Raw genomic sequence first — 27,545 nt, 5'->3', positions numbered from 1 at the left:
TATAAAAATAATACTCCCTCAGCGACTTCAAAGAACAGTCTCGGAAATCAGTGAAATCAGTCCCAATTCTGGATTACGTTTAGAAAGTTAAAACTAACAAAGATGCCTGCTACAGTTATGGAGAAAAATAAAGAGCAGCAAAGTCAACCACATCATACCTCACTGGTCATCCTAAGCTGTCATCCATCATTGCAGAAGTAGCTCAAAGAAGATACAAATACCTACGGGCAGCTCTTCCGCAGTGGCAGAGGAGCGTCGCCCCAACCCCCGGCTAAGAGTCAGCAGCAGAAAAATAAAACAATACTTCATTACAGTTTTATTTTTCTGCAGCTGGCTGAGCCAGCATGTAAAGGGAGGGGTGTGGTTGAGCCATGGGAGTAGTGGAGCAGAGGAAGAATGGAATGTACCAAGTGTGCATGTGTGTTTGGTTGGCCATCTTAGGTTGTCCAAACACATATGCGTACTTAGGTTTCCCCTACAGTTGGGTTGAACAGTCTGGCTGGAGAAACTGCACAGACCCTATGGCACTGTCTGAGCGGCAGTCCTCACCGCTCATGCCAATCCTGATGCCGCTGTCCTGCTAGGTTTAGCATTAGATCAGTGCCAGGGTTTCAGGGGAGCCTGTGCTCATATCCCAGTGAATGCTGGGACACCAGAACAGCAGAGGACCAAGGCGGTAGGAAACAGAGATGGAGGTGGGAAGAGTACTTTTTTTTTTGTTCTTTTTATCATTTGTTCTCCCCGTTGTCCCCCAGCACCTGTCCCCCCTACCCCTCCCCACCCCACCTCCCACTCCCACATTGATATTTGCGATGGCTACCCCTGCAAATACCCCATCACACCTGTTTCACTACCGCCGAACAGTGATGGGAGGAGCATAGATGATCTTGGATGCAGGGTCCGTTCCATGGCATTGACATCCGCCAAAGTGGCTGACCCCCTTGCCATTCTGGGACGATATGACCTCTAGAAGTGTGCAGTGTTTCTCTTCTAGTTGATCTCAATCCCAAGGATAAAACAAACAACGCCGTCATTCTCAATGAGGGGTTGAACACCGCTGACACTGTAATAGATGCAGCCATGGATGACAAAAAAGCAGGCTTCTGGCAGTTATCACGCGCTGCAGTTCACAGAAGACACAGCTGGCTAAAGTTCACCTCTTTTGCTCTTTAGGAGACATATGAATGAAGAACTGCAGTTGATAAAAACGGACACAGACAGACTGGTCTCTGTGTGCTCTCTGCTACAGACTGTCTGCCTTTCATGACTGCAGAAGGTGGCTGTAATAGCGCGCATGATCAGGTTGAAAGGTCAAACGAGACAGGGAATACCACCCAGACAGTCAGGATACCATCAGGGTTTCACCTCAGGCAGGGGCCTGGAGCATCAACCTACTAGCTGCCTTCTGACAAAAGGAGAGGAACACCCCAGTCATGCTCCTTGGACAACACCAGTTGTGCCTGACTTACTAAATGCTGCCTTTGACACCAGCATCCACTCAGACCATGGTGGGAGGAATCTCAAGCTTTTCATCTGAATGTATCAAAATAATATCCGATCACTGGGTGCTTCAGATTGTCTAATCAAGGCACACACTGGGGGTTGTCTGTAGACCACCTTATCACTCTCTAGCAAAGAAACTTCACTTGCATTTTCAAAAACCTTTGTCGGAGGTTCTCCTCCACCTCAAAGGGGCCTCAAAAATATCCCCAAGGCCCAATGGAAACCTAAGCTTCTGTTACAGATTCTTTCTGATGAGGAAGAAGTCAGGTGATAGAGACTGAACCTGGACCTCCTAAAACTCAACAAATTCTTCACAACTCTGTCATTTTGCTTGATAGCCCCTTCAGGAAGTCATATTGCTGTATGAAGGAGTGTTACTCACCTCCCTGTATTTAGAGTACACTTATTTTCATGTACCCCAACCACAGGCAGCATTTGAGGTACTTGGTCACTGGGCAGCACTGTTAGTTCAGAGTGTTCCCTTTTAGCCTGAAACCTGTCCCCTAACCCCACCCATTACACATATTTACTAAGTGTCTGAATCCGGTGCCAGGCTTTCTTTGGAGCCAGGGCCACCAGGCATTTCCATACCTGGACGACTGGCTAGTGGAAGCACCCTCGATGGAGGAAGGTGGCACCTTCACAAAGACTTGCATCAGCTTTTTCCATCAGCTAGGCTTACCAGTTTTGCTACAGGCTGTATGACATGGTTTCTGGATCCCATAACATGGCATCTGGAAACAGCTAAACTTTATTTAACCACTGAATACAAATATCTTTGATTGCTGTTTGATTGACTGGGGTTTTTAAGCAGCACATAGCATGCCTGCTTTTGAAGCTAATTCCATACTGATTGCTTTTCATCGACTTCGAGCAAAGGTTGGCGGACCTTTGATTACACCACTCCTGCAAGTAGTTCTGACAAAATTGGTGCCAACACTAGCATACAGTATTGATGCCTTAAGGGGAATCTCTTCTTTAAGCCAACTCTCTTCTATTCCATCTGTCTCGACACACGTCACCTCCCCAGGTGAGGCTGAATTTGGCCTAACAAAACAAACCTTGGTCAGGTAAGGGGCGTTTATTGAATGCTGTTTTAAATTGAAAATGCCAACAGGCAGACCCTAAACTACCATCTGCGGCAGGAAATCATCATGAAAGTCCACTCCCCAGCTAGAACCTACCTGGCATTGTCATTAGCAGCTTTTTGTTTAAGTTCTCTTTGGGACACACAGAACACCTATCTTCAATTCAGATCCCCGTTAAATAAACTAATCAAGCGATTCTCACTGCTGACTGACAGAAGCTTTCTCCAAAGCGACGCCACGCCTGGATGACAGTAACCAACTACTCCTCGCTGAAACCCCCAACCGTACCACGACTCCAAGTTCAGCTGTTGCATCAAAGGGAGCTTCCTGAAATATTGACTGGTGCGCCTTCCCTCTCTTCTACATCTGGCGCCATGGCAACGCGCTTAGGGAAAGGCTCTGTGCCGGCTATGCCGACTATGCCGACAGGGTCTTTAAACAATGCTCCACATAAGTTGCTTGGGCAAATCCACGCTGGAGGATCGCAAATTCATACTAAAAGCAATGTTTAATAGCAGGAGGCCACACCACTGTAGACAGGCCGTTGTAGCCTGTTTCATACCGATGGACGCTAAGCTGAACTGCAGGCTGGTGAAATACCTAATGAGAGTTGAGCGAAAACTTGAACAAAGCGATTCTTTAACCAAGACCGAGAATATAATGTGCAATAGAACCTTTGAGGACCTTAACTCACTTTGCACAGACAGATAGATGAGCTCTGCCATATTATTTCACTTTGCACATCCGAGACACCACACTGAACGGGCACACACCCCACCCCCTTCTCTGACTACTTTCTTCAGAGGCAACTGATAACGGAGCAATGGCGGCACACCATGCACACGTCCGCTCACAGCCCTCTCCGCAGGCCCCTGGCGAGCTGTGTCTGGCTGTGTGCTGCCACCGAGCCCTACTACTTTATAAAACTACCACTTTGATAAAACTTGCACAGATACGATCCGGGACAGTGCTGTAACCTCTGTACAAAGGCACATCTAAGTTTACATTTTAAAGAGCACTGGGAGAATGTTATTCCTACCTCAATGTGTTTTTTTCAAAACGCAAACGAATATGAACCCATTATGCAATTGCAAAAATAGTTTTGAAAACATTATATTTTTAATTTTAATATCTTCTCTGATGTCAGTTTCTGGCAACACTCGTAGACACAGCTTTGCAGGTCTTTTCCATCCGCAGAGCACATGTAAAGCTACCGACAGTGGCTGCAAACATCTGCAGGCGCAGTACAGTACCAATCAGAAGTCACGGCTGGGCCTTATGTCTTCCTGCACAGAACTCATTCCATTCTGCCACTTAAGACTTTTCCAACAGGAACTGGAACTCAAGTGGCAACAACTGACAGGCTCTTGGTGCAGTGTTGTGAAAGTCACTTCCCACTTCGATCAATCTCTGTAGTGGTAGAGATTTCCAGAAAACCCCAACAAATGTCTTCCATTTAAAATTATAACAATCATAATCATCATGGCAACAGACACATCTATCCACGTTTTCGGTTTCACGTGCTGGCGCATTCCTCAAGTGGTTTATGGCTGGAGAAACACAAACACCTCCACTTCAATGTTTTAAAACTACGGGCCATGTGGCTGGGTCATCAAGGGTTCCTGCAGTGACTGGCAAAATAACCCTTAATGACCAGAATCGATTTCACAATCTCCATGTATTACATCACGAAAAAAGGGGCCTTTGGTCCGCACCATGTCAGAAGATGCACATTTGTTATAGGACTGGACAGTAGCAAACAAAGTGATATCCCTGTAAAAAAGAATGTACCTGGGTTTCAAAAGGAACACTTTGATGCCTTCAGCCAGTTGCTGTTGGTCTGCCACGAGTGGGAGCTCCACCTGTAATCTCTTGAATGGATTTTCAAGAATCTGCATCATTCCACCCTAGGCCTGCTTACCACCCTGCAAGACATAATCTACAGTAACTCCATTAACAAGAACTGTCAGTAGAACTGTAGGGCCTTCTTGATGATATTTTTGAACATCTTTGCCTAGGCCATGGCTAAGACAGATTCATGTTCTCTGATATTTATATTCTCAGCATTTCATTAGGTGTGCAAGTCATATTTTTCATGGCTGTTGTGCCAGGCCAGGTGCTATGCCCAGCCCTGTATGTACACAACCACCACTGTGCACAGTCTTACCCATGTTTAGCAGGAGTTGCCTCCGGGGTTTAGCCTCCATGAATAAATACTTCAAAACCCATCCAACACCTTTTTAATCCAAATATCTCAAAACGTACTGAACGGATTTACACAAAGCCATGCAAAGGGACATAGCTGAGTAAGGTTCTATGTTCCTGCCAGATTTAGTGTAATTCCATTCAGCATTTTTTGCTGGTTTGGGGAGTAACTTTTTCTATGGCAATTAATGCTGAAAACACTCATATTTGATAGAGACATCTAGTAGCAGATTCCTTACCTTAGAATTTCCCCTGGCATCAGTGTGGATCTGGAGATTCCTCTTGAGCAGTACCCCTGTGCGCTGCTAGGTTGCGTCGATGGGCTGAGCGCACGCCGTCAGCATTGTCTGCGCCGGATATGACATTGCAGGACCTATACAGGTGCCACCCTGGAGCACTGACGTAAATTATTTTCTTTCTGCGCCAGCCTAGTGCTTATCCGAAGGAGAGCTATCCCTCAGTAATTTTTTCACTGATCTCTTTTGACTTTTTTGTAGAAGATTTTTGAGTCTTGACACTCCTGGTGCGTTGAGGATGTCTTCGCATAAGACGGGGTTCAAGTCCTGCAGATCCTGCCATTGGGCGATGTCTGTAACAGATCCGCACCTCGGGTGCCTGTGGTGGCTGGAGCACGACCACAACCTGAAGTCGCGCTCCGAGTCCCGGGCCATGAACCCGAAAGCTTTGAGGAAGCAGTCCCTAAAGCTCCTTGCAGCTTGGCACTTGGCTCCACGTATGTCCCGATCTCGGTCAAGAGAAAGGTGCCAAGAACAGTTGTGGAGCCCCCTTTCATCGTCATATCACTCCAAGTCCATGGAACGATCGGGTAAGTTGAGGCACAAGAAAAAGTTGAAGAAGAGCAAGCGTTCTTTGACTTCACCCTGTCCGTTGGCAGAGATAAGGGAAAAGGAGCATTGTCGCTCTAGGCCTCCATCCTCGAAGCCTACGCCTGGATATGCTCTGCGCCTCCACGAGTTTCCAGGAACCGTAGCAACCTCTACCTAGTTCAAGGAGTTTTATGAGGCCCTATGCCTCATCTTTGGGCAGTCTGACTCCGCTGAAGCACTTCCCGGCCCTGTGGGGTTGGAAGGGGCTCCCTAGGGTTCCATGCCGGCTGCCTTGGCTCCAGGGGGTACACATGGATCCATTCCTGGATCTGAACCGGTGTCAGTCAGACCACCTTCACCTTCCCCAAGGCTGGTTCTGGCATTAATGCTCAAGAGGTCCACTGTGGCCCCAGGTGGGGTCAACCACATTCTCATTGCCGACTCCGACACGGAACCGGACCAGCGTCATACCGCGCAGCATCTGACTTTGACATTGGCCTTGCCCCTATGCCTAATCATGACCCTTATTCCTATGGGTTGGGGAGTGGTGAGGAATGGGAGGGGTCGCTGGACCCTCTAGAATGCCAGCTACAAAACCCTTTGGACTAGCGTGCGAACCTGCATGAAGCCATTGGTCTGGATACTTCCCCTGACCCTGGCAGGCTTTTCCCCCCTACCATGACTATGGAGGAGGAAGTGTCCTATTCTATGGTGGTGTGAAGAGCGGTAGAGGACCTGGGCCTCGAACTGCCTTCAGTGGCAGTCAGGACTAACCTTCTGACAGAGGTGCTTCAGCCCGGGGCTTCATCCTCTGAACCCTTATTTCCCTTCAATGAAGTCCTTACTGATGTCCTGCTTGGTACCTGGTCCAAACCCTGCACAGAGGCTCCTGTGAACAGGACTATTGCCTGCCACCATTGACCTGCTCCAACTGACCCAGCATCACTGATGCAACACCCCTCCCCTGAGTGCGTGGTTATTCACAACTCTACATCCCAGGGCATGTTCCCTTCGGCCCCCCACATAGGGAATCCAAAAGGCTGGAACAACTTGAGAAGAAAATGTTTTCTTCCTCCAGCCTGACATCGTGGTCCGTGGATACTGCATGCCTTTCAGGCCTTTACTCCCAGACGCTGTCAGATACAGTTGTGCAAGTGCTGCCACAGGTCCTAGAGGAGGCTCGGGCTGTACTCACTCAAGCTGTTGGTGATGGGAGAGACGTTGCAAAGTTCACAATCAGATGTGGACTAGATATGACTGGCTCACTGGGCAGAGCAGTTGCATTGACAGTGGTCCTGAGGTGCCACACCTGGTTGAGGATGTCTGACTTTTCAGGGGATGTCCAAGCCAATTCTCTGGACATGCCCTTTGATGGCACGAGTCTCTTTGGAGACAAAGTAGACTCAGCGCATGAGTGCTTCAAGGATTCTCGTGATACAGCCAGGACATTGGGCCTCGTGGTGGCTCCTCATCCACCTCAGTCTGCTTTTTGCCCCTTTCATGGCTACGGAAGGGCACCCTACTACCTCCATTCCCCTCCAACCACTATGCCACACATGCTGCCCAGCATCTGCGTGGCCAGGAACATGGGATCCACCATCCTCGTGGTTCAGGGAGCCAAAGGTCTAGCCAGTCCACACCCTGCAGCTACCCCCAAACCTTCCTAGTCTGACGCTTCCTCACTAGAGACCAGTCGGAGGCAGAATTCACCATCACCTGTGCCCCTGGCAGTCCACATCAGACATGTGGGTTTTGCAGCTAGTCTAGAGAGGCAGCTCCTTCCCCTTCGAGACTACACCTCCATCCATGTCACCATCCTTTCATCAGATCACAGAGGATCACTTGGCACTTCTCTGCGAGAAGGTTACAGATTTCTTGGCCAAGAGAGCCATAGATAGGGTTCATGTGCCAGAAGTAGGTTGTGGTTGTTATTCCTGCTCCTTTCTAGTGCCCAAGAAGGACAAGGGCCTCCGCCGTTTCCTAGACCTTTAGTCCCACAATCTCTTCCTCAAGAAGGAGAAGTTCAGAATCCTCACTCTGGCTCAGGTTCTATCTGCCCTGGATCCAGGAGACTGGATTGTAGCATTGGGCTTGCAGGACGCTTACTTCCACATTCCCGTCCTGCCTGCCCACAGATGCTACTTGCAGTTCATGGTTGGCCACAAACACTTTCAGTTCACTGGGCCCCCCTTTGGCCTTACCAGAGCCCCTCAGGTGTTCACCAAGGTGATGGAGCTGGTCATAGCTCATCTGCGCAGATCATGGGTTTCAGTCTTTCCCTGTCTCGATTAGCTGTTGAAGGTGAGCTCACCTCAGGCTGTCATCTCCCACCTACAGACTACGGCGGACCTACTGCATTCACTAAGGTTCACTATAAACATGCCAAAGTCACACCTGGCTCCCTCTCAGATGCTCCCTTTCATCAGAGCTGTTCAGGACCCAGTGCAGTTTCTGGCTTCTGCTTCCAAGCGAGATCTGCATTCTGTTGGTGACACACACCTGTTGGCGTATGCGGGCTCTGTCGTGGAATCTGGAGTTCAAGTGGGAGCAGCATCAGGGGAATTTCTTCAACATGGTCCAGAGCTCAAAGGAAACTGCGCAAGATCTGCAGTGGTGGTTGACAAACCGCGATTGGGTCATCATCAGACCCCTCTCTCTTCTGCAACTGGACCTGGCAGTAGTGACAGATGTGTCACTCCTGGGATGGGGCGGCCACATGGGAGAATCGCAGCAACGGGGGAGGGTTCTCCATCCAAAACTTGTCAAGGCTCCGCCTTCTTGTATGGAGATTGAGCGACGGCAGTTGACAGCTTTTGACCTGCCCGAAGTCTGTATCATTATCTTGGCAGCCAGGCGTCCCTCCACCAAAACAGTATACACCTCTCTTTGAGGTGCTATTGTTTGTACTTTAATTGACCCAGTAGGGCTCTGCTTTGGGCACTCTCAAATGTTATTTGTCTACATTCTCTGCTTCCTTACGGCTGACTGATCAGCCTTCTTTGTTTAAATCTCCTATTGTAAATAGGTTCCTTAAGGGCCTTACTCATATGTTTCCTCCTTCCCCATTCATTATGCCCAGATGGGATTTGAATCTAGTTCTGACAGTCCTGATGTGTGCTCCCTATATAGGTCCCACAACGTCATATCTGTTGCGGATGTGGAGCCGATCGACGCTACCTAACGGCGTGCAGGGGTACTGTCTCTGCCAGATAAGGTGATATCGAAGGTAAGTAACTTGTCCTTTTTGACCCCCATGCTTTTATGTTTTTTCATCAAATCCAGATATGCACAAACATTTACATGCCAAAACTTAGCAACTGATGCTATTTCATGGTAACTTTTGTGCAGATTTGATAAATGATTTCAGAGTTGTTGGCCAGAGAAATACTTTTCCAACTGGTAACTTTGTCCCAATTAGAGGATCTAGAACAAACTTGACATGCTAAGAGAAACCCAAGCAGACTCAACATTTGTCAAATATTGTGGAGATTAATCAAACAGTTCTGTTATTATTAGCAATTTCACTCCCATTTTTAACTCCCCTTTTAACAGGTTCCCCCTTGACTCATCTGAATGAAATAGAAAATGTATTCAGTAAGTTAAACATGCAAAGTGTAGGCTAAATTTAGTGCACGTTCAAAAAACGGAGTGAAAGTTATAGGTAAATCAATAACTTGTCAAGAAATCTGTGTACTTAATCCCCTGAAGCCCACCGGCACCTTTTTGTAACATAACTATCTCAAAAAGCTACTCAGCTGAATTGTGCCTTATCAAGTAAAGGCACACACCTGAGTAAAGTTCTAACTTCATATCACGTTTGGTGTAATTCCGTTAGGTGTTTTTACTGTAGCGGAGAGCACATTTTCCTATGGGGAATTAATTCTATACCTCCTTTCTTTATTTTTTCATACATGTAGACTTACATTTGCATTACTAGCTGTAAGATGGTTATGATTCTGTCTGAAAATGAAAAGCATTCCGTTTGTTAGAGAGCATCAGCACTAGGAACATTAATCAATTCCTTCCCAGATTTTAAGCCTTTGTCTCCCAAAAAAATGAAAGGAGTGTAAAACGGAGCTGTATGCTTAGTCACAGGTGTCAGAAGATGTGACCTTACAGTGAAAACTGCAGGATACTGGACTGGTTAGTAGGATAATCATTAAAGTATTCGTGTGTTACAAAGACAGGGAGGAAAGTGTGATCTGAGAATTGATGATTGCTGGTGGTCGCCACAATCTGGTGTATAACCAGTGAGACCCTAAATATGCAAGAGAGCAGTGCTGTTTGGAAGATCTGGGATGCCCCCATGAATTGGCATGCTTCAACCCCACCTTCATTCCCTCCTTTATACTTTTCCAGGAGATCCTCTTTTGAATGCTGTTGACTTTAGCACACGGATGAAATATGTACATCATGGGTGTACAATTAATAAATAACCATAAGCTAAATCCAATAAAACTAGGATTTTGTGGGGCATACGTTAGGGCCCCACAACTCTTTCATACCACAGTGTTCTAGCCATATACGAGAAATAAGTAGTTATCTCTAGAATACATTGTCTGTTGGCTTCAAAAGAAGGGACAAACACCTGCAGCTTTGAGTGATATTACACAGAACTCAAGCTTCAGTCTCTTTGTCTATGATGTCCCTAATATATTCATGTGAACATGAGGAAAGCCCTCTGTCTCATCTTTTATGTTCAACAAATAGAGTGATGGTATAGGGTACACAAACGTAAAGGTAACAATCACACATATTGTAATTTTTGCTGTAATTTAAAAGCCCCACCCATACTATTCAGTAGTTTCTTTACTGTTCTCATGTATATGTTCACATAGGTTATTTAACTTATTGTCTGATAAGTGGATTGCAGTTTTTTGTAAGTCTGTGCATCAGCCCACACATTTTTCTCCCTAAGTGCTGGAAAGCCAGGGGCTTTTTCAAGGCTGGAGAGTGGTGTACAAATGTGACGTTAGTGACGATCACACTACATAAAGATATTGTCCAAGGTAGTTGTCGAAAATTAAAATACAAATGGCTTACTTGTGTGGAACACACTGTTGCTTGTGGTCTCTAAGTATCTCTAGCTTTAATATAGTCCGGTGCTTAACAAAATAACTAATATCACTGATAACACATAAATATATATAGAGCAATAATGTATACATGGATAAAATATGGAGGTGAACGGATTACCAAGAGGTAAATATAGTCCAGTTTATTGAAGGGGAGGAAGAGACTGGTAGCAACGAGAGAGGTATGGTCACAGAGCAATGATCCATGGCATAGTGTCATGGTCTGAGTACGATGGCAGTTGTTGAGTCCGAATTCTGTGAAACCTGTGGGGGCTTGTAGAGGTCAAACTAGGACAGGTAAGATCCAAATTCTGTCCTCTTGTAGCAACTAGGTGATAAGTTACCTTATGGGTACCTGCTAAGGGTCGTCAGCGTGTAGGCAGCGTCACTGTAAAGTCACTGGAGAAAGAAGCGAAGGCAGGCATGGATCACGCAGTGCAGCAAAACAGGTGTGGGCCCAGCAATAAGCGAGAGGTTGTGACGTGTGTATGGTATAGTACTCTCTATTGGTTGCCTTTGTACACCAGACAGACAGACAAGTGTATTGATTTAGACCTCATCCGAGATCAACAATGATAACAGACCTAAAAAAGGTTAAAACATAACAATTACACCAGTTTATCAGCTTCAAAAAGCCCTAGGCCTTCCAGACCCTTCCGGTGTTGGCTTTGAGTTAAGATAAACTGCAAGCCATATAACCATACACAAAGATAAATCAACTACTGAATATGACATGCTGTTTGCAAATTACAATTAAAGCAACAATGTGTGATTATCACCTTTAACCTTGATTACTCTTCACTCTAATCCTGTCAAAAACGGGGACTTTGTTTGTTAATTTGGGGCTTATCTATTCAGCACTGAGTACTGGCCTGATATTTTGATGGATTTCCGCATGATGGAATTCTTAGAGATGTTACTAATGCACAGCTACCTTAATACCCAAATAAAGGCCACAACTGGAAAAATCTTATACAGTTGCAGACCACTGCGAGGATATGGAATGCATTGTCTGATGGCTTCAAAAGAAGGGACAAACACTTGCAGTTTTGAGTGATATTACAGACAACTCCAACTTCAGTCTCTTTGTCTATGATTTCCCTAAAACCCCTCTATGAAAAGCATCCCTGTGTTGATAGTTACCCATCTATAATTCTATGTTGCCAGTTTTATATCATCTCACTTGCTGTACTCCTCCCCTGTATTCCTGGATAGTTTAAGCTCCCATACACTAAGTTGCAGGGGTCTGCTTATGATCGTTTCCAGTCTAAAATGCTTAATAATAAATCAGTAAGTATACAAAACATTCCATCCGTCGCCTTGTTGATTGTGTAATAATACATCAAAACACAAATCATCTTACAGATTCAAAGTTCTTGGTCGGTATAAGGATGATGTCTGTTCATCACTAATAGATATGTCTGAAGGTAAATTATAGTTACTTTAGGATGGCAGGTGAAATCTGTAAGGCCACAAATTGTGTTGCTTCTTCGTTCTGTGGAAAAAAAGTTGTTTAAAGGTGTTTTTGTTTTGCTTCCACTACAGGCAAGGATTTCCAAGGGTATCAGCCCCTGTGGTTCGAGCGCAAGTTGGACCCTGTCTCTGGAGAACTAAGCTGTGTATATAAAGGCGGCTACTGGGAGTCAAAGCAAAAGAATGACTGGTCTATGTGCCCAGATATCTTCTGAACCCCTGCATCACCAAACTGATTGGCCCATGAGGCTTTTCATCTGGCAGGGAAGAAGGATTCAGAGATGTGAAAAGCAAGATCAGCCACGGACAATAGAAACCTGCAATAAGAGTAGTGGTCCAAGCCCAATGGGTGACACACCCAGTCATGTGAAGGAGCCATGGGATTAACCACAATCTGTCACAGCACCAAACTCAGTGTGAGCGTAGCATTAAAACCAAGAACTCAAAAGCGACATACAGGAATTCCAAACACATTTTATATACACTTGCAGGAAAATGTTTTTATTTTCGTTAAGATGACGATTTTTTAGCATCTAACTAAGAAGTAGAACAGGATGGAACTTATTTCCTTTTTCCTCTGATATTTATAAAATGTCTGCCTCAAGTTCCTACTTGCTTCTACAACCGGACATATGTGGTCCATGCAAGCACGAAGATTTCTAACCAGTGACAAGACTATGGAAAAAAAACTGGATTTTATTTTTCAGGATAAAAAACAAATCTGCTGTGTTCACTTAAGCTTTTGTGATTTTAATATAATAATGACTACAGTTCAGGTAAAAAAAAAACCTAGATAATTTGGTGATATTAATGTTTGTAGCTATAAAGATGCACATTTGAGTTGTGGCTGAAGGATAATAAGATTTGTTTCCTGAAGCGCCACCTCAAAGATCCCTCTGTTGGTTGGTTCTGTATCCTCGATCCCTTATGGGCTTTGGGGAAGGGAAATTCCAGTTCTGTTTCCTGAAACACCACCTCAAAGATCCCTCTGTTGGTTGGTTCTTTGCCCTCGATCCCTTATGGGCTTTGGGGAAGGGAAATTCCAGTTCTGTTTCCTGAAACGCCACCTCAAAGATCCCTCTGTTGGTTGGTTCTTTGCCCTCGATCCCTTATGGGCTTTGGGGCAGGGAAATTCCAGCTTGAAATATCTTCGGGAAGTTGAAGGTCCACAATGGTTGCTAATCGCTTTCTCACTGTGGGTCCTAGTAACATCTAACATGGTTTGTTCTTTCCTTGTGCCAAAATGTGATCAATTGAAGAAGGCTATCTGAATAGTGCTTCTGTGTCTGTGCTTTGAGGAAGTGCAACATAGATCAAAAAGCAAGATCAGGGCTCTCTGAGAATGTAGAGAGGGCCAAAGTAGTGAATTCAACATCTGTTGAATTAATGGCTTTTAGAGCTGGTGTTGCTTACCATTAGTACCGGATATCTTTAAAAACATATTCATGTTATAACATTGCACTGTTAACATAACACCAAATTGTTGCCCAAACCCACTGCTACAGTCATTTTTGCAGGACATAAATGTGATTATTTGATTTACATATATAGAAAGATGTGCAGAGTGTAATATGCTGTTCAGCGCTGGATCTTTCTTAGATACACATGGGTGAAATATCACAAGCATCACTCTGGGAACTTTCGGTACTCAACGTTAACACAGCAGTATTAAACACAGCATGTAACACTGAAAACAAGTTAAAAACCTCCATAGACCAAAAGTAGCCTCGTGTATGACACAATCTCTGGCCAGTGGGATGGAGAAGCTCAGGGCTCTAACCCTCGTAAGGAGCGCCAATGTCCGGTTTTCTTCCACGTGTCTTGAGATATGAAGGAATCCTTTGAGCTCTGCCCTCCTCCTCACAAAATATACTTTTTGTGGTTCCTTGGGACTCATTTACTCCAAGCTGTAGAGGGTAAGCAGATGCTGCTCCCTTTTCTTTGACTTGGAGGTTTATCCCTTGCCCATGGTAGTTTGTATTGGACTTGTTTAAGCCACATTCAATTTGTGGGGGGAGGAAACTTTTTACAGAAGACCACACAAAATGTATTTACTGCCTCCACAAATCTTGGCTTGACCCCAAAAACTGTTATCTATTGGACAGTCAATTCAAAAACATTTAATGACAGAGAGGGTTGCCTTCCTGTCCGTTAAATGCTGATTAGACAGGACAGGCTTCAGTGTAGAGTACCCCTCACATATCCCCTCTGAGGTTACCCCACACATATCCCCTCTGAAGTGAAAAAGCGTAAGATGAAACTGGCTAGTTTCAGGGACTTCGATGCTGGCTCATCTGCTGAGTTCCAGATGACTTGCATAAAAAGGCTCTCTGCAAGTGCCTTGAAGACACAGACTTCTGACTGATGTAGCCAAGGTTGAGGGCCCAAAAGCAAAATCATCTACCATTGTGGGCTCATCCCCCTGAGTGCATTGTCATCGTCGATCACATCTTTGACAGGCAAGAGTAAGCCTAAATCTTTGTTGAAGTTTACTCTGATGATGAGCACACTGTTGATGGATACCCAAATCAAAAAGACAGTTTAATCCATGACAAAGTCTATCTCTTTGACAAAGACCATTTGGCTAGTGACAAAGCCTACCTGGTGATGAAGACCAGGCAGTCGACAAAGAAACCAACCTTTTCAGCCAGTACCACACTGTCAACGGCAATCCCAATTCCATCGACAACAAAGTCCTTCCCCGCTGACTCAGCCGACAAAGAAGCCTACTTGGTGGATGATGTGCTTCTCACCAGCACCAACAGTTCCATTGACAAAGAAAGCAATCTCTTATCCGCCAACAACTATTTCATCTACAGTAGAGTCATTGACAATGGTGTCTATCACTTTATCTCTGTTGCTGGCTCAGAAACCAATTTTGGAAGTGGTACCAATCTTATCGCTGGTCTCATAAATAAGAATTACGCCAGAGCTGTCTACTGTACTGCTGCAAATCATATTTTCTTGCCACTGTGATGATGAGCAAGTAAGTGAAGAAGGTGACCAAATCTATATGGATGATGACGATGGTCATTCTTATGAGACTTGATAAGTAGAAGGCCCCATGAATTGGACATTGAGTATGTTCTAGGAGACTCTGAAGAAGACGAAGAGACCTGGATTATCAGGAACCTTTGAGGTATGATAGACCTCAGCCTTACTGGGAATATCCACTTTATTCTCAAACGCTTATGGTACAAATGTGCATAGATTTCCTGGACATCACCAGAAGAATCTCCATCACATTTGCCACATCACCAAGAGCAGCTCCTCCATATATTATTTTCAGAACACTGCCTGCATTTGTGCCCTGTGAGGAGGTTTTGTGTCAACTGATAACTGATTCATTACCAGCAATAGCACACAATATGACCTCTGATGTGGACAATGATGATTTCAATCAACAAAAAAGGGATGACAGTCAATATGATAATCACCAGCACCAGGAATGGGACAGTTGTGTTCCAGTTAAAGATCCCAGTTCAGAACCAGCACACCAAGATTCTCCAGAAGATGGCATCCATTATTTCCATTTGAAAAGGCATCACATAAATTCAAGCTTCCTATCGTCACTGTTCAAAAAACGTATTTCTAGGTTGGTTTTATAGATAAATTATAAAGATCAATTTGTTCTATTATTATCCTAAACCACTCAACCACGTCTGGGTGTGTTCTAAATGAGGAATCCAGTTCCAGGAACAGATTTCGTTTCTCACCTAGAAAAGAAGCATAAGGCTCTGGTTTCTGCCCTGCCTGGTTGATGAATTGGAGAATAACAGATTCTGTAATTTCTGAAGTGGTGCACAGACGATCACATGATCCATCAGCACCCTGTTCAGTCCCTGCAAATTGTGAGGGTAACCCCCACCCCCCTAATATGATGAGTGTTTTTGCAGCGACTTCAGTGACAATAACAAACACCAATGGCATACTGTCTAGTTAGGATTAGCAGTTGTGGCACGTCATTGCCCCTTTCATGGAAAACCTGCCAGAGGAACATCATCACCAAGTGAGGTCCATTATTAAAGAAGTTGAGGATATGTCATCAGCGCTTAAGAATGCCTCTCTGTATGCTTCCAATACTGGATTTTGCCAGATAGCAACACGTGCTCTTTTGATGATGAGCAGGAGGCTGTGAAGAACGTTATTTACCCAGAGTTATATTGCAGGGTGCCGGACATGCCTTTCTATGGATAGCATTTGATTGGGAAATATGGATGAGGTGCTACCGGTTATAACAACTCGTAATGATATGGCCTGATCTCTTGGTATGCTAAAAAGAAAACAAGACTAGCCATATTCTAGACAATGTCCATAAAAGCAGAGGGCTCTTACCAACCAGGATCAAAGAGCAGTGTTCATCCTTACAGGTAACTATTAATCAGGAGGAAAACACCAATGGAAAGACAAGGGTCCATACTCCAACCGGTGACAGGACAAGGCCCTCAGTACATGACTTCACAGGCAGGCCTGCACCCCTCATCTCCCATGCATGAAGGGGGAAAGATCCTAGCGTACCTCCAAGCCTGGCATGAAATGACATCTAACCACTCGGAGTTTGACATAATAAGGTATGAGTACTCAACAGAATTACTAGCAAGGCCTCTACCAAAGCTTCCTAGAAAAGTTAATTATTTACATTTATAGGCTTTACAACTGGAAATGATCAGTCTTCTTCACAAGGTTTTTATTCTAGGTTTTGCTTTATTTGCTACTGGAATCGAGATTGTCGCCCCTCTTGGAACAAATTCATAAATAAGCATGGCTTCACAACAATTTCTCTGCCAGGCATCCTTTAGTCAATAAACCGTTCAGATCACTTAACATCAATAAGCCTAGAGGATGCATATTTTAATCTGCCCATACATTTACAACACCAACATTATCTTTGTTTTATGGTGGAAGGAAGCAAATTATCTATTCCTGGCCCTTCCGTTTGGTCTCAATTCAGAACCAAGCATGTTTACCAGATGCTTAGCACTGGTAGCAGCACTTCAACAAAAACAAGGGGTGAGCATTTTTCCACACTTGGACTACTAGCTGATTGAAGCTTGTTTGTGACAACTTACATCAATGGCAGTCAACAGAACACCAGAGCTTCTGGAAAGTTTGTGCATCGATCTAAACAACAAAAAGTCAGTGCTCACAGCAACTTAATGTATCCTGTTTTTACAGGGAAGCATCTACGTAGACATCCTAAAAGAATATCCTTCACAGGAAAGGGGCTAAGGCGGATGAATCTAATATAAGACATCCTGAAAAATCTCAAATAGCAGCATGCAGGAACAAGGTACTATTAAGACGATGTCATCCTGCAACCCGTTGATATCCAGATGGCAATTAAGAATGAAACTTCTAAACGAACAGTTAGACTTTCAGTAGAAACAAATTTCAGATTCATGGGATGGCCAGATAGAAATAATTACATAAATTAAGGGCACCTTGAAATGTGAATAATCAAAAACAATATTTAAGCAGGTTCAGATAGTAATGGTGTTGCATATCACCTGATGACAGATGCATTGTTGAAAGTTTATTATGCTCACTTACAAAACCTTACAACTAGTGGTCTTTGGTTTCACCACGGGCAAAACCTTCACATAATCTTGCTGGAGCTCAGGCTAGTCAGGTTTTATCTGAAGGCTTTCTTACCACTAACTGCGTGTTGACAGGTCTTAATATGTGACTGCTCTTTATTACATAGGAAAACACGGAGAACAAACTCAACCACTGTCACAGTAAGCTCAGCATCTTTGGCACTGTGGATTGAAACATTGAGACTCTTTATAACAGAATGTGCCATTCCACCAGAACGGCATTGTGGATCCCTTAAGCAGATGAAACAAAGACTTTTAGGAATGGAAACTGGACGACGGATGATTACAATTGGCTTTTCAAAGGTGGGACATGCTTATCCTAGATCTGCTCTCAACACAAGAAATTTTCAAATGCCATTCTTTCACAAACCGAAGGTGGTTTCCTGGGACTCAAGGGGAAGCACTTTTGATTCATTAGTGAGGAAAATGTGCTTTGATTTTTCTCTGAATCTCCTGATCCCAAGGATCTATTAGGAGCTGAAGAAAGAAGCATGCAGAATCATCCTCATTGCACCAGTATATAACAATTAGTTTTTGTACACGAACCACTGGGATTTGTTGATTAAGACCCCAATGAGATTCAAAGCAGACACTTATGTCCTATCCAAGAACCAAGGGCACATTTCTATCACAATCTGGCCTCCCTACACCTAACTACCTGTCTGCTACAGACCTAGAATAGCCTCCTTGAAATCCCGGCAAGTGTAAGTGCCTGTAAGGATCATTCTTTCTTATAATGCATCCTTAATTAACCTTCTGCAGATGCCATTTCCCGACCTAAAGCATTCCTCTATTAGAGTGCATCAGGCCTCTGTCTATACATACCCATCACCAAATTCACCACTACGGTTCTCGGCTAGAATGTTGAAGGAATTAATGAAAGCCCTTATCCGCACATTCTCTGCAAGTAGTGAAAAATCGTCCAAACTGGTTTTCTTTTTATACAGTGCTAGGTGCTCTTATGAGAAACCATTGCAAGCCAATTCATAAAGCATCCCATCAAATGTTATCATGGAAATAGCCTTTCTGTTATCCATAATGTCAGGTAGACATGTTAGTGAAATTCAGGCATTTTTCATCACACCATCATGGCCTACATTTTTAAAAGAACGAGGTGACATTAACTATGAACCCTCAATTTCTGCAAAAGGTTCCCGTGTCTTTTCTTCTAGGTCTGCCCTCTAAGGAACAGAATTGAAACGCACTACACTACACACAGGTGTCCTCCTCTTTGAATGCCTTTAAAAAGATATTTGTAAGGCAGTGACTTGGATTTCAATACCTTTCTCAAGTATTATCACCAGGATAATCAGATGAAAACTGAAGTACCAGTTGGGGGGGGCAAGTGCTGCACAATCTGCTTTGCTAAGGTAAGCCTCATTCTGTCTGTGCTGCTTGCTTATTATAATTAACTGCTTTGGTCATTTTAATTAAAGCATGATCTGAATCAATGAGGGATCCAGCACTGAAGAAGAATAAATACCCTGTAACTACAGTTCTTGAGCATTGACATCTTTTATAGATTTACATGCACATACCCTCCTTCCTGTTCATGGAGAAACCTGTTTCATTTATCCAAACTATGATCTATGAAAATCTGATAGTCGGAGCCTCTGAGGAAGGTTAACACCCTGAACCCCTCCACCTCAATGGCCAGTATGTGGGTCATAAAATGTGGTGCTTGGGCTACTTGTAGTCTATGATGGATTTCAGTTTGTTTTCCATGTTAGTTGTTGTATTGAATACTGCTATGTTAGCATTGACTCCTGAGAGTTCCCAGCTTGTCAACATGGAATAATGAAACCATGTGAATCTGTGAAAGACACAGATGCTAAAGAACTGTAGTTACAGGTAAGTAACCTTTTTTATCATAACATTGTTGAGTGTGAGTAGAGACCATGGCCCAAGAGAACTCAAGCCTTGATTGGGTAATGTTCCCCATTCAGTCCCTCAACAGTGGTAATAAATAGCATCTACTTATAATCATATGGTGTTTGCCTTGCTATTTAATCATGATTAGGGGTTATGAAAAAGCTATTTAAGTAGAACCAGGGTACAAGGGTTTAAATCCATTCATTGAGATAAAATCACAGTGAAACTATTGTATCATGACTCATGACCATTAACAGAGGTGTTTCTTCTGTGAAGTCCTCATAACATCTGTGAGACTGAAAGCAATGCTTTTTCACTTCATTTATACTGTACTGTGGTAATGAAATGGGATTTGACTTTTGTCCTGTATGAATCAATGCGGAAATGCCCATTTATTAGTATATTGATTCTAAATAATGCATTTACTTCATATATATATATATATATATATACATACATAGGGAGAGAGAGAGAGAGCGAGAAAAACCATCAAATTCCATACCATAGTACAACTACCATGAGACGTCATTACTTTCTTCTGCCTTGCAAATTCCAAGTTACAATCCCCATACAGAGAAAAACAACCAGACCTAAGTTTCACTGGGCACATTTTCTGAAAATTTAATTTCATTGCAAAGATTTGATCCCTTGTGCTCTTGTTAAATACCTTTATCACGAAAAAAGCCTGGCCTAAACAGTATATAGGTATCCACAAAAAGTAACATGTTATTTAAAATGACTAGTATAATAAATTATTGTAAACGATTAGTAACGTGACACCATTCAGTCGTTCAAGGCAGCACAGAGCAGCAGCCGCCTTCCCTCCGAAACTGTGTGAGAGGATGACACAGACTGTAAGAGCAACCTCCGTGAATCAGAAGGGAGGAGAAAAATTCAAGTATATTCATACTTCCGGAGCTCACTGATAGGTCTGTGGTGGCTGCATGTCACCCCTATAACAGATTTGGAGACACAGGGGATATGTCTATGTGAGCTTGTCTGGTCTTATTTGGTCTTTTATAATTTATTGACAAGGGGACGTGTTAGAGGTTTGATGGACCTTTTGACTCCGCTGAGAGTGATCCAGCATGGACACAAATTTTACTCATGACCTTAAACAGCAGCAGGACAACAAGTTCAGTAAATCGTTATTGGGACATTTGACTCATCAAACTTCACACACCATGACCCACACCTTTTAGTAAAGTTAGAAAGTTTATTTCCCTAGTTTAACAATGCTGATATTACGTAAATCAATCTCAGCACTAAATAATACGCATATACAAACAACACAGGCTGACCAAAACGGCTTAAGAATCTCAATTTAGACAGCGCATTGATCATTAATCATTCATAGGCTACCGTACAACCCAACAATACCTGCGGGAGAGAAATGGCATACCTTTGTTAGCAGACGAATAAAAGACAATCCCTTGTTGATAATGACTATTGTAACAGTGACACACTAACCCTCTGATTTGAATGGCTTGTTTGGGCTTCATGCAAATAGAAAAATAGACAAAAAACATAATTTGGAAAACATCTGACTAGGTTGGTACATAAAAGAAAGATAAAAACCTACAACAAAGATATTTGCAGTTATTATAACTCCTGTATGGATCAGCAAGCAGAGATTTCTTCGTCAGTGGAAACTCGTTGAGTCTTCATTGGTAAGGGGAAGTGAAGGGAATTGGCACAGCCACGATTGGGCTCTGAGTTAACTGAACCAACTTAGAAAGTGCATCAAGCTATTGACACAGCATCAATAGCATGAACAATCAATAGTAGTAGTAATTACGCGATGAGGCTAAAGGCTAGGAAGGAAGGGCATCTGGAACTTTGCTTCTCCTGGTATGTGCAGCCGTGATGAGTCAAATTCACAAAGTAATTTCTCGATCTCTTATTGGTCAGTACATTGGGTGTCCACAGTATAACCAATAAACATTAATTCTTAAATCTGTGATATTGTTTGACAGTCTTTCACACGTTGATAATTGGCTCCTCTTCTCTCTATCCCATCACCAGTTGTAGTCAGGTAACATTTTGTTGCAAACATAGCTCCAGTCATTGAAGCCATTGTCACATCCTGGGAACATCAGTTTCTTGTGCACAGAAGATACAAATGTATCTATGGTTAGGACATAGTATTACAGCACATGGTTCTCACTAGAAAGTTTGAGGCATCAACTAGTATAACATTGCAGCTTTACAAATCCTGGTCAGCACTGTGTGAGCAAGGAGCAATGAACAAGTGTGAATTCTGCTGAGACAGAAAAACATTTACCATCATTTATTTATGCCATGAAACTTAACATGAGGCCTTGTCGACTAGACCCATCATTTCACTATTACTCAATGCCTAGTAATTTTAAGCAAAACACTTCATTAATACTTTAATATGATCCACTTTGTTATGCATGTAAATATTATTTTTAAACAGTTAATATTATTTTTATTAGTGTCGTGTACACTTTATGTTTACCACCTAGGCGGACCTATTTTTCATAACACTCAATTTCACTATTTTAGCATAATTCATGTTATTTCTCAGCTATTAATCATTGCAAATTTATCAGTATTTAATTCGGCTTTCACAATTGTCACCTTGGACCGTGGCAGTAACTGTATGTCAGGTGGGACACCTTTTGTTTTCGGGGGCACAAGTGGCACAGCCCTCTCGGCGATTAACAGAAAGAAATGGCAGCACTCCGAGCTGAGCTTCTGCTGTGAAGAGTAAGGTCGCTTGTAGTCCTACTGCAACTGGCTTCATTAAAACAAGCATTTGCAATGCAAAGGGTCTCACGTTTGCTCTAATTAGAGCTATTAATGTTGTAAATTCCTAACTGGACTTTTCTTGCCACATAAATTGAAAATGAAAAGTAAAACAGTTGACATAAGTGGGCCAATTCAAAGCGCCAGGCTGCCATGAGCGTGAGTGCGAAGGAGAGACACAAAAGGAAAAAGAAGTTTGCTTGCAGTCAAACGTATCAGTAAACGTGCAATAATCAACGTAACCTGGTCGATGGCCAGGATAGATTACAACACCTAAAAATATATGCTGGCAGTGTTTAATGACAGAAGAACTTCTTCCCAGGCTTTTATATATATATGCTGATCTTTCAAAAGATGTTGAATTACATTTTTAATCGAGAACAAGCACCATATTTTGCACAACGCGGATTCATGTTTTTTACTCAGAAACTGTTCCATAGCTGGCATAATGCCCCACATCACGTGGTACTCCGGCATCCAGCCCTGGCTATGTTCCAATTACATGTTGCAATCTACGACTCTACATTCGAACTTAGTATTGTAAATATGGATTGCAATATCCCAAGTTTCAAAATGCTTTTGGCAGAAAGGAGGAACTAGCTGAGATGTCAAGCATAAGAAATGGCCAATTGGAAACACTGGAGGAAAGGAGTGTGGAGGTGACAGCAGTGAAGCAGTGGCCCTATATTATATGAGATAAAGTGCACTCAAATATACACTCTTAGGATATTGGAAATCATCTCGCAGTTCCCTGATCCTCCAAAGGCTTTCAACCTGTCACCTCGTCCCTGTACAAGTTCACAGAATTCTTGAGTAATGTGCAATATGAAGAACAGTTGGGGTACTTTATCCTATGTATACTTTTAGCAGCTTCTAGTGAAAGGATGATAAACGTATAAAGTATGAGGAAGGTTACTCTGCCCTCTACCTGGGCAGTATTCAGTATGGTAAAGATCACACAGTCTGCACCTGCTATTGTGTTGTGCACTGAATGCAGTACATTACAAGGATTGTGCTGCACCTAGCTAGGCGCACAGTTCACCTCCTCTGTAGACCACAATCTAGTGAAGGCGACATACCTGTTGTCCGTACTTTAAATGGTATGATGAATGTTCAGCCTACTGAGTTACTGTCCTTCCGGTGGCGGTTACACTTGCTGTGCAATGGGCAGCCTTGTGAAGGTGACACACCTCCTAGCTGCAAAGTGACAGTATGGTCGAGGTCACTTCTTAGCTATTCCCATTATTGTGGGGGTTGCACAGCCTTCATTATGCACAGCCTAGTGATGGTAACACTGCTGCTACCTATGGCGTGCGGTGCATGGGTCTCAGCATATGTACCGTGTATCCCACCATTCGACAATCCACTTTTTTATCAACATTCAGGAATACCCAGCAATCCCATACCTCTTTCTGCACTCTCTCCCATACTGGCTCCCCACCACTCTCTTTCCAAATCTTATTGCCTCTCATTCTCTCAATCTAACCATCTAAACAAGTACACTTCCCTCTCTCTCGCATGCTCTTTCCATCGCTATCTACCTATCTAGCTCTGCCAAACAGCCTCACAATGACCTCAACATACAGATGGGGTATCATAAAACCATACCAGCTTTAAGATTTGCCTCTCCACTCCGTGTTACAAGTATCCACTATTGCTTAGCACCTGAAGACCTACCTACTGACTGATACAATGGAGGACTGTAACTATAGTACCTCCCTGCACATCACAGACGTAGTAAACAATGTCTGTCCTACCTTTTACCTCCAACCACAAACCTGAGGATAGTAACTCTACTCTCCTTGTTCTCTCTGTCTCATTCTGAAAGAATCAATATCACTATAACATATCATATACCTATTTATTACCCGAACCCTCATCATCAACGGGACAGCTAGGAAATGTATGTATATTTCTGTGCAGCCTTGCTTGAGGTCATGGATACAGGCTTTGCCAGGCCACTTAACTAACCGCTCTGGAGAGATCTGCCGCACATTGCTGCCATGGGTAGACTCTAACACATTGCACCTTCCTGGTCCCAAATATTTGCATACTCTAAAAAGAGCGTGCAACCTTAGTAAATGGGTCATTTATTTGGCCGTGCATATTGCCAAACACTAATACTTTTGTATGTGGTTTGAAATAAGAAGGCTCATTTGGATACATTGCAAAACACAAATGTGTAGGATACTGATATCACCTGGGCTCGAAAAAGAGTTGACTATCAAAATGAACACATATATTTGTTACTCACTCACTCCTCACTGCAGGGCGTGTCCAGTTTAATTTATTGAAGGGAAGACGCACGAATGAAAAAAAAAAACAATTTCTGGCATTTAAAGAAAGCCAGTTGTCGTATATCCGCTACTAAACTCTGCAGTGCACTCAACTACTACAGGTGACTCCTCAGAAGTTCCACGAAGATCATGCAGGATTTATTTGATATAGACATTCATATAACACCTGACGTGGTAACTCAATCATCTAGAATGCAAGTGTCGGGGCACAATCCGGTTGCCTTGCTCCGTTACTTGAAAGTACCTGATTTATGAAGTAGTCCTCATTAAGACAGTCTTGTCTAAATCCAGGGGGGTACTGTACCTCCAATTCCTATTAGCTGGTTAAGAAGAGGTGAAAGTGTCAAAGGTAACTGGAAGCAACACTTCTTTGTGGTCTTATTTTCATATGCCTATGCTTGCACTTAGCCTTTAAGCCTTGTCTGCTAGTGGTCAAGTTTCACGTTTTATTTTATTTATGTTATGAAACTTCGTGGACGTCCCCATAAAAACTCCAAAATTCTTACAAATAAGTAAAAATACAATTTTATACACAGTAAATAAAACCACCCCTCCCAAGATATCTAAAAATCGGGAAGAAGATTCTGCGTTCTAAAACCTTCTTTTAAAACAGTTTCCCTTCAGTGAGCAGTAGAATATACCTGGGGCAGATGAAAGTACCTTCTATTTCATTGGTGCAAAGTGTGCAAAATAAAGCCATCCCATCAAAGAGCAGGCGGACAACCATGGAAAATATCCAAAGTTCAAAGAGTTATCATCTCAATCAAATTCCCACAGGCAAGGGAGTCTTTTCAGAAGGTACATATTTTTTTACCATCATTACAAAATGAGTCACTAATACCCGATGAGTATAACTTTTGAAAACTACTTGAAAGGTTACAGATTATATTACGAAATATTTCATTTGAAAATACATAAAGTGATTTAGCAAAGCAGAGACAGATAAAAATGCCAGCAGTTTACGTATCAACTTCAACCAGATCCGCCGGTGAACAGGAGAGTAATATACCAACGATACATACAGTGTCTTTTCCTGCTATCCATACTGAACAAACCACTAATACCCCATTAGTATAGCTTTAAAAACACTTTAAAAAGTTAAAACTTTTATTGCAGAATATTTCATGTGGGTGTACATAAGGTGACTGCAATGCAGAGGCTGAAAGAATGGACAACTGCTTACATATCAGCCTTAACCAAGTCCGCCGGCAATGTAGGAGGGCAGGACAAACAAATAAAAAATGATTACGGTCTTGCAGTCCATTTTGGCACAAGTTACAAACTGCTGAAGAAACGTACCACTTGGCCAAAAGTGGTTTCGGAGGAAGCATGCCATACCTCAAAAGAATCCTGAATGACACATTCCACCTGGCAGATGCCAAGAAATGTAGGTCTGTGTTTTATTTATTACACAGGAATCCATAGCTGGGTGTTGGCCCTTCTTTAAAATGCAGGCCTCCCTATCCAAATGAAAACTCAAACTCCAAGTGGTCTTTTTTAGACAAACTTATAGCTGCTGCCTAGTCCAAGTAAGGATCAAAGAGGGATTTAGTTGCAATATATCTGCTGCGGCAATAACGTTTCTATAGAATATTGAGTTCTCTTTTGGGCCATCTAAAATTTCTTTCTATTACCAATACCTTAGCAAATCATGATCATCCTTTGCTAGGCACACAATCCAGAACACCACCCCTGCGAGTCTCTGGACATAAGCACTTTTTAGCCCGAATTATAATCTTAAAGCTGCCACAGAGTGAGCTGGATTAACTGAATCCAAGCTTCTGAGGATTCTACCTTCTGTTCTTTTTAAGAAGCCCAAATTTGAGACATCAATCAGTTCTATGCCATACAATAGGTAAGCAGGAATCTTAGCTCAAACCTTTTGCCTGAGTTATGGCTTTAGTCATATTGTTTTTCCATATGAACTTTGTCACTTAGGTTTCCACACACTATTTTCCCCAGGAAGGAATATTGTTTTACAATTTCCAATTTTTGGCCCCCCAGGAACCATGCAAAATTTCCATATATAAACCTTTTCCTCCCATGGGTGCACATAATTTTACTTTTAGATACATTAATCCTCAGGTAATGAGATGCAGTGAATTGTTGTAATGCCTGCAGGTGACTATTTAAACCTTTTGGCTTAAGGTAAAAAATGACTATGTCGTCAGCGTACAGTAAGCAGACAATGGGTTTTCCCCCATCTATTGGAGCGATACACCCGCTCCGAGCCAAAAAATCTGGAAGGTCCAAAAAGGAGGGGGGCCAGCAAAGACCGTGGTTTTAACCCATTTGGGTTAGATATTGTTTGGCTAGACCCTGATTCCCACCCAGGGGAACTCTGCACCATGTATCTGTGTGATACCCAGAAGTACTACTTCGTTGTGCTCTTATTTTCACATGCCTGTGCTTGCCCTTAGCTTTTAAACCTTGTCCACTAGTGATTTGCATCTGCTAGTGGTCTGCCGTGTTACATTAATCAGGAGTCTCTCACATTACCATGTCAGCTTGAGCCCACCCTAATCCACACTGTGGGGACACTTGTTACAGGACATTCAACAAAAGCTTCTGGTCAACCTGAAAATAAGAATGCAGTTAACATTGTTTTTATTGCACTAGCTTTTCTGCTTTTCATAGTTCATTTTGCTTTGTAGGATTTTCAGGATCCTGTCTCGGCAACAGTACGCAGGCCCAAAGCAGTGTCCCTACACAAATCTGATAAATGGTGCCTCTTTCTATTAGTGCAATGCATTTTCTGTGTTTAGAGAAGAAGATGACTGAATAGGCTCCAAACTCACTCACCCTCTTGCCCAGTGGCTACTTCCTTAAGTATTAA

At 43.0% G+C, this 27,545-nt stretch overlaps 1 protein-coding gene across 4 annotated transcripts in view; it reads left to right on the top strand.

Annotated features, from left to right (window-relative positions):
• The window catches only part of OSBP2 (oxysterol binding protein 2), a 1,025,274-nt gene extending 1,003,674 nt beyond the window's left edge, over positions 1–21,600 (top strand). For all 4 annotated transcript variants that reach the window (XM_069214447.1, XM_069214445.1, XM_069214446.1 and 1 more), the window contains one exon: positions 12,244–21,600. In XM_069214447.1, coding sequence (XP_069070548.1) covers positions 12,244–12,386 — 143 coding nt within the window. In that variant the 3' untranslated portion in view covers positions 12,387–21,600. The remainder of the gene's footprint in view (positions 1–12,243) is intronic.
• The last annotated feature ends 5,945 nt before the right edge of the window (positions 21,601–27,545 follow it).

Source organism: Pleurodeles waltl, chromosome 11, assembly GCF_031143425.1.
Source record: "Pleurodeles waltl isolate 20211129_DDA chromosome 11, aPleWal1.hap1.20221129, whole genome shotgun sequence".
NCBI classification, from domain to species: domain Eukaryota; kingdom Metazoa; phylum Chordata; class Amphibia; order Caudata; family Salamandridae; genus Pleurodeles; species Pleurodeles waltl.
The sequence above is the reverse complement of the archived record's forward strand: the minus strand, read 5'-3'. Positions and strand labels throughout refer to the sequence as shown.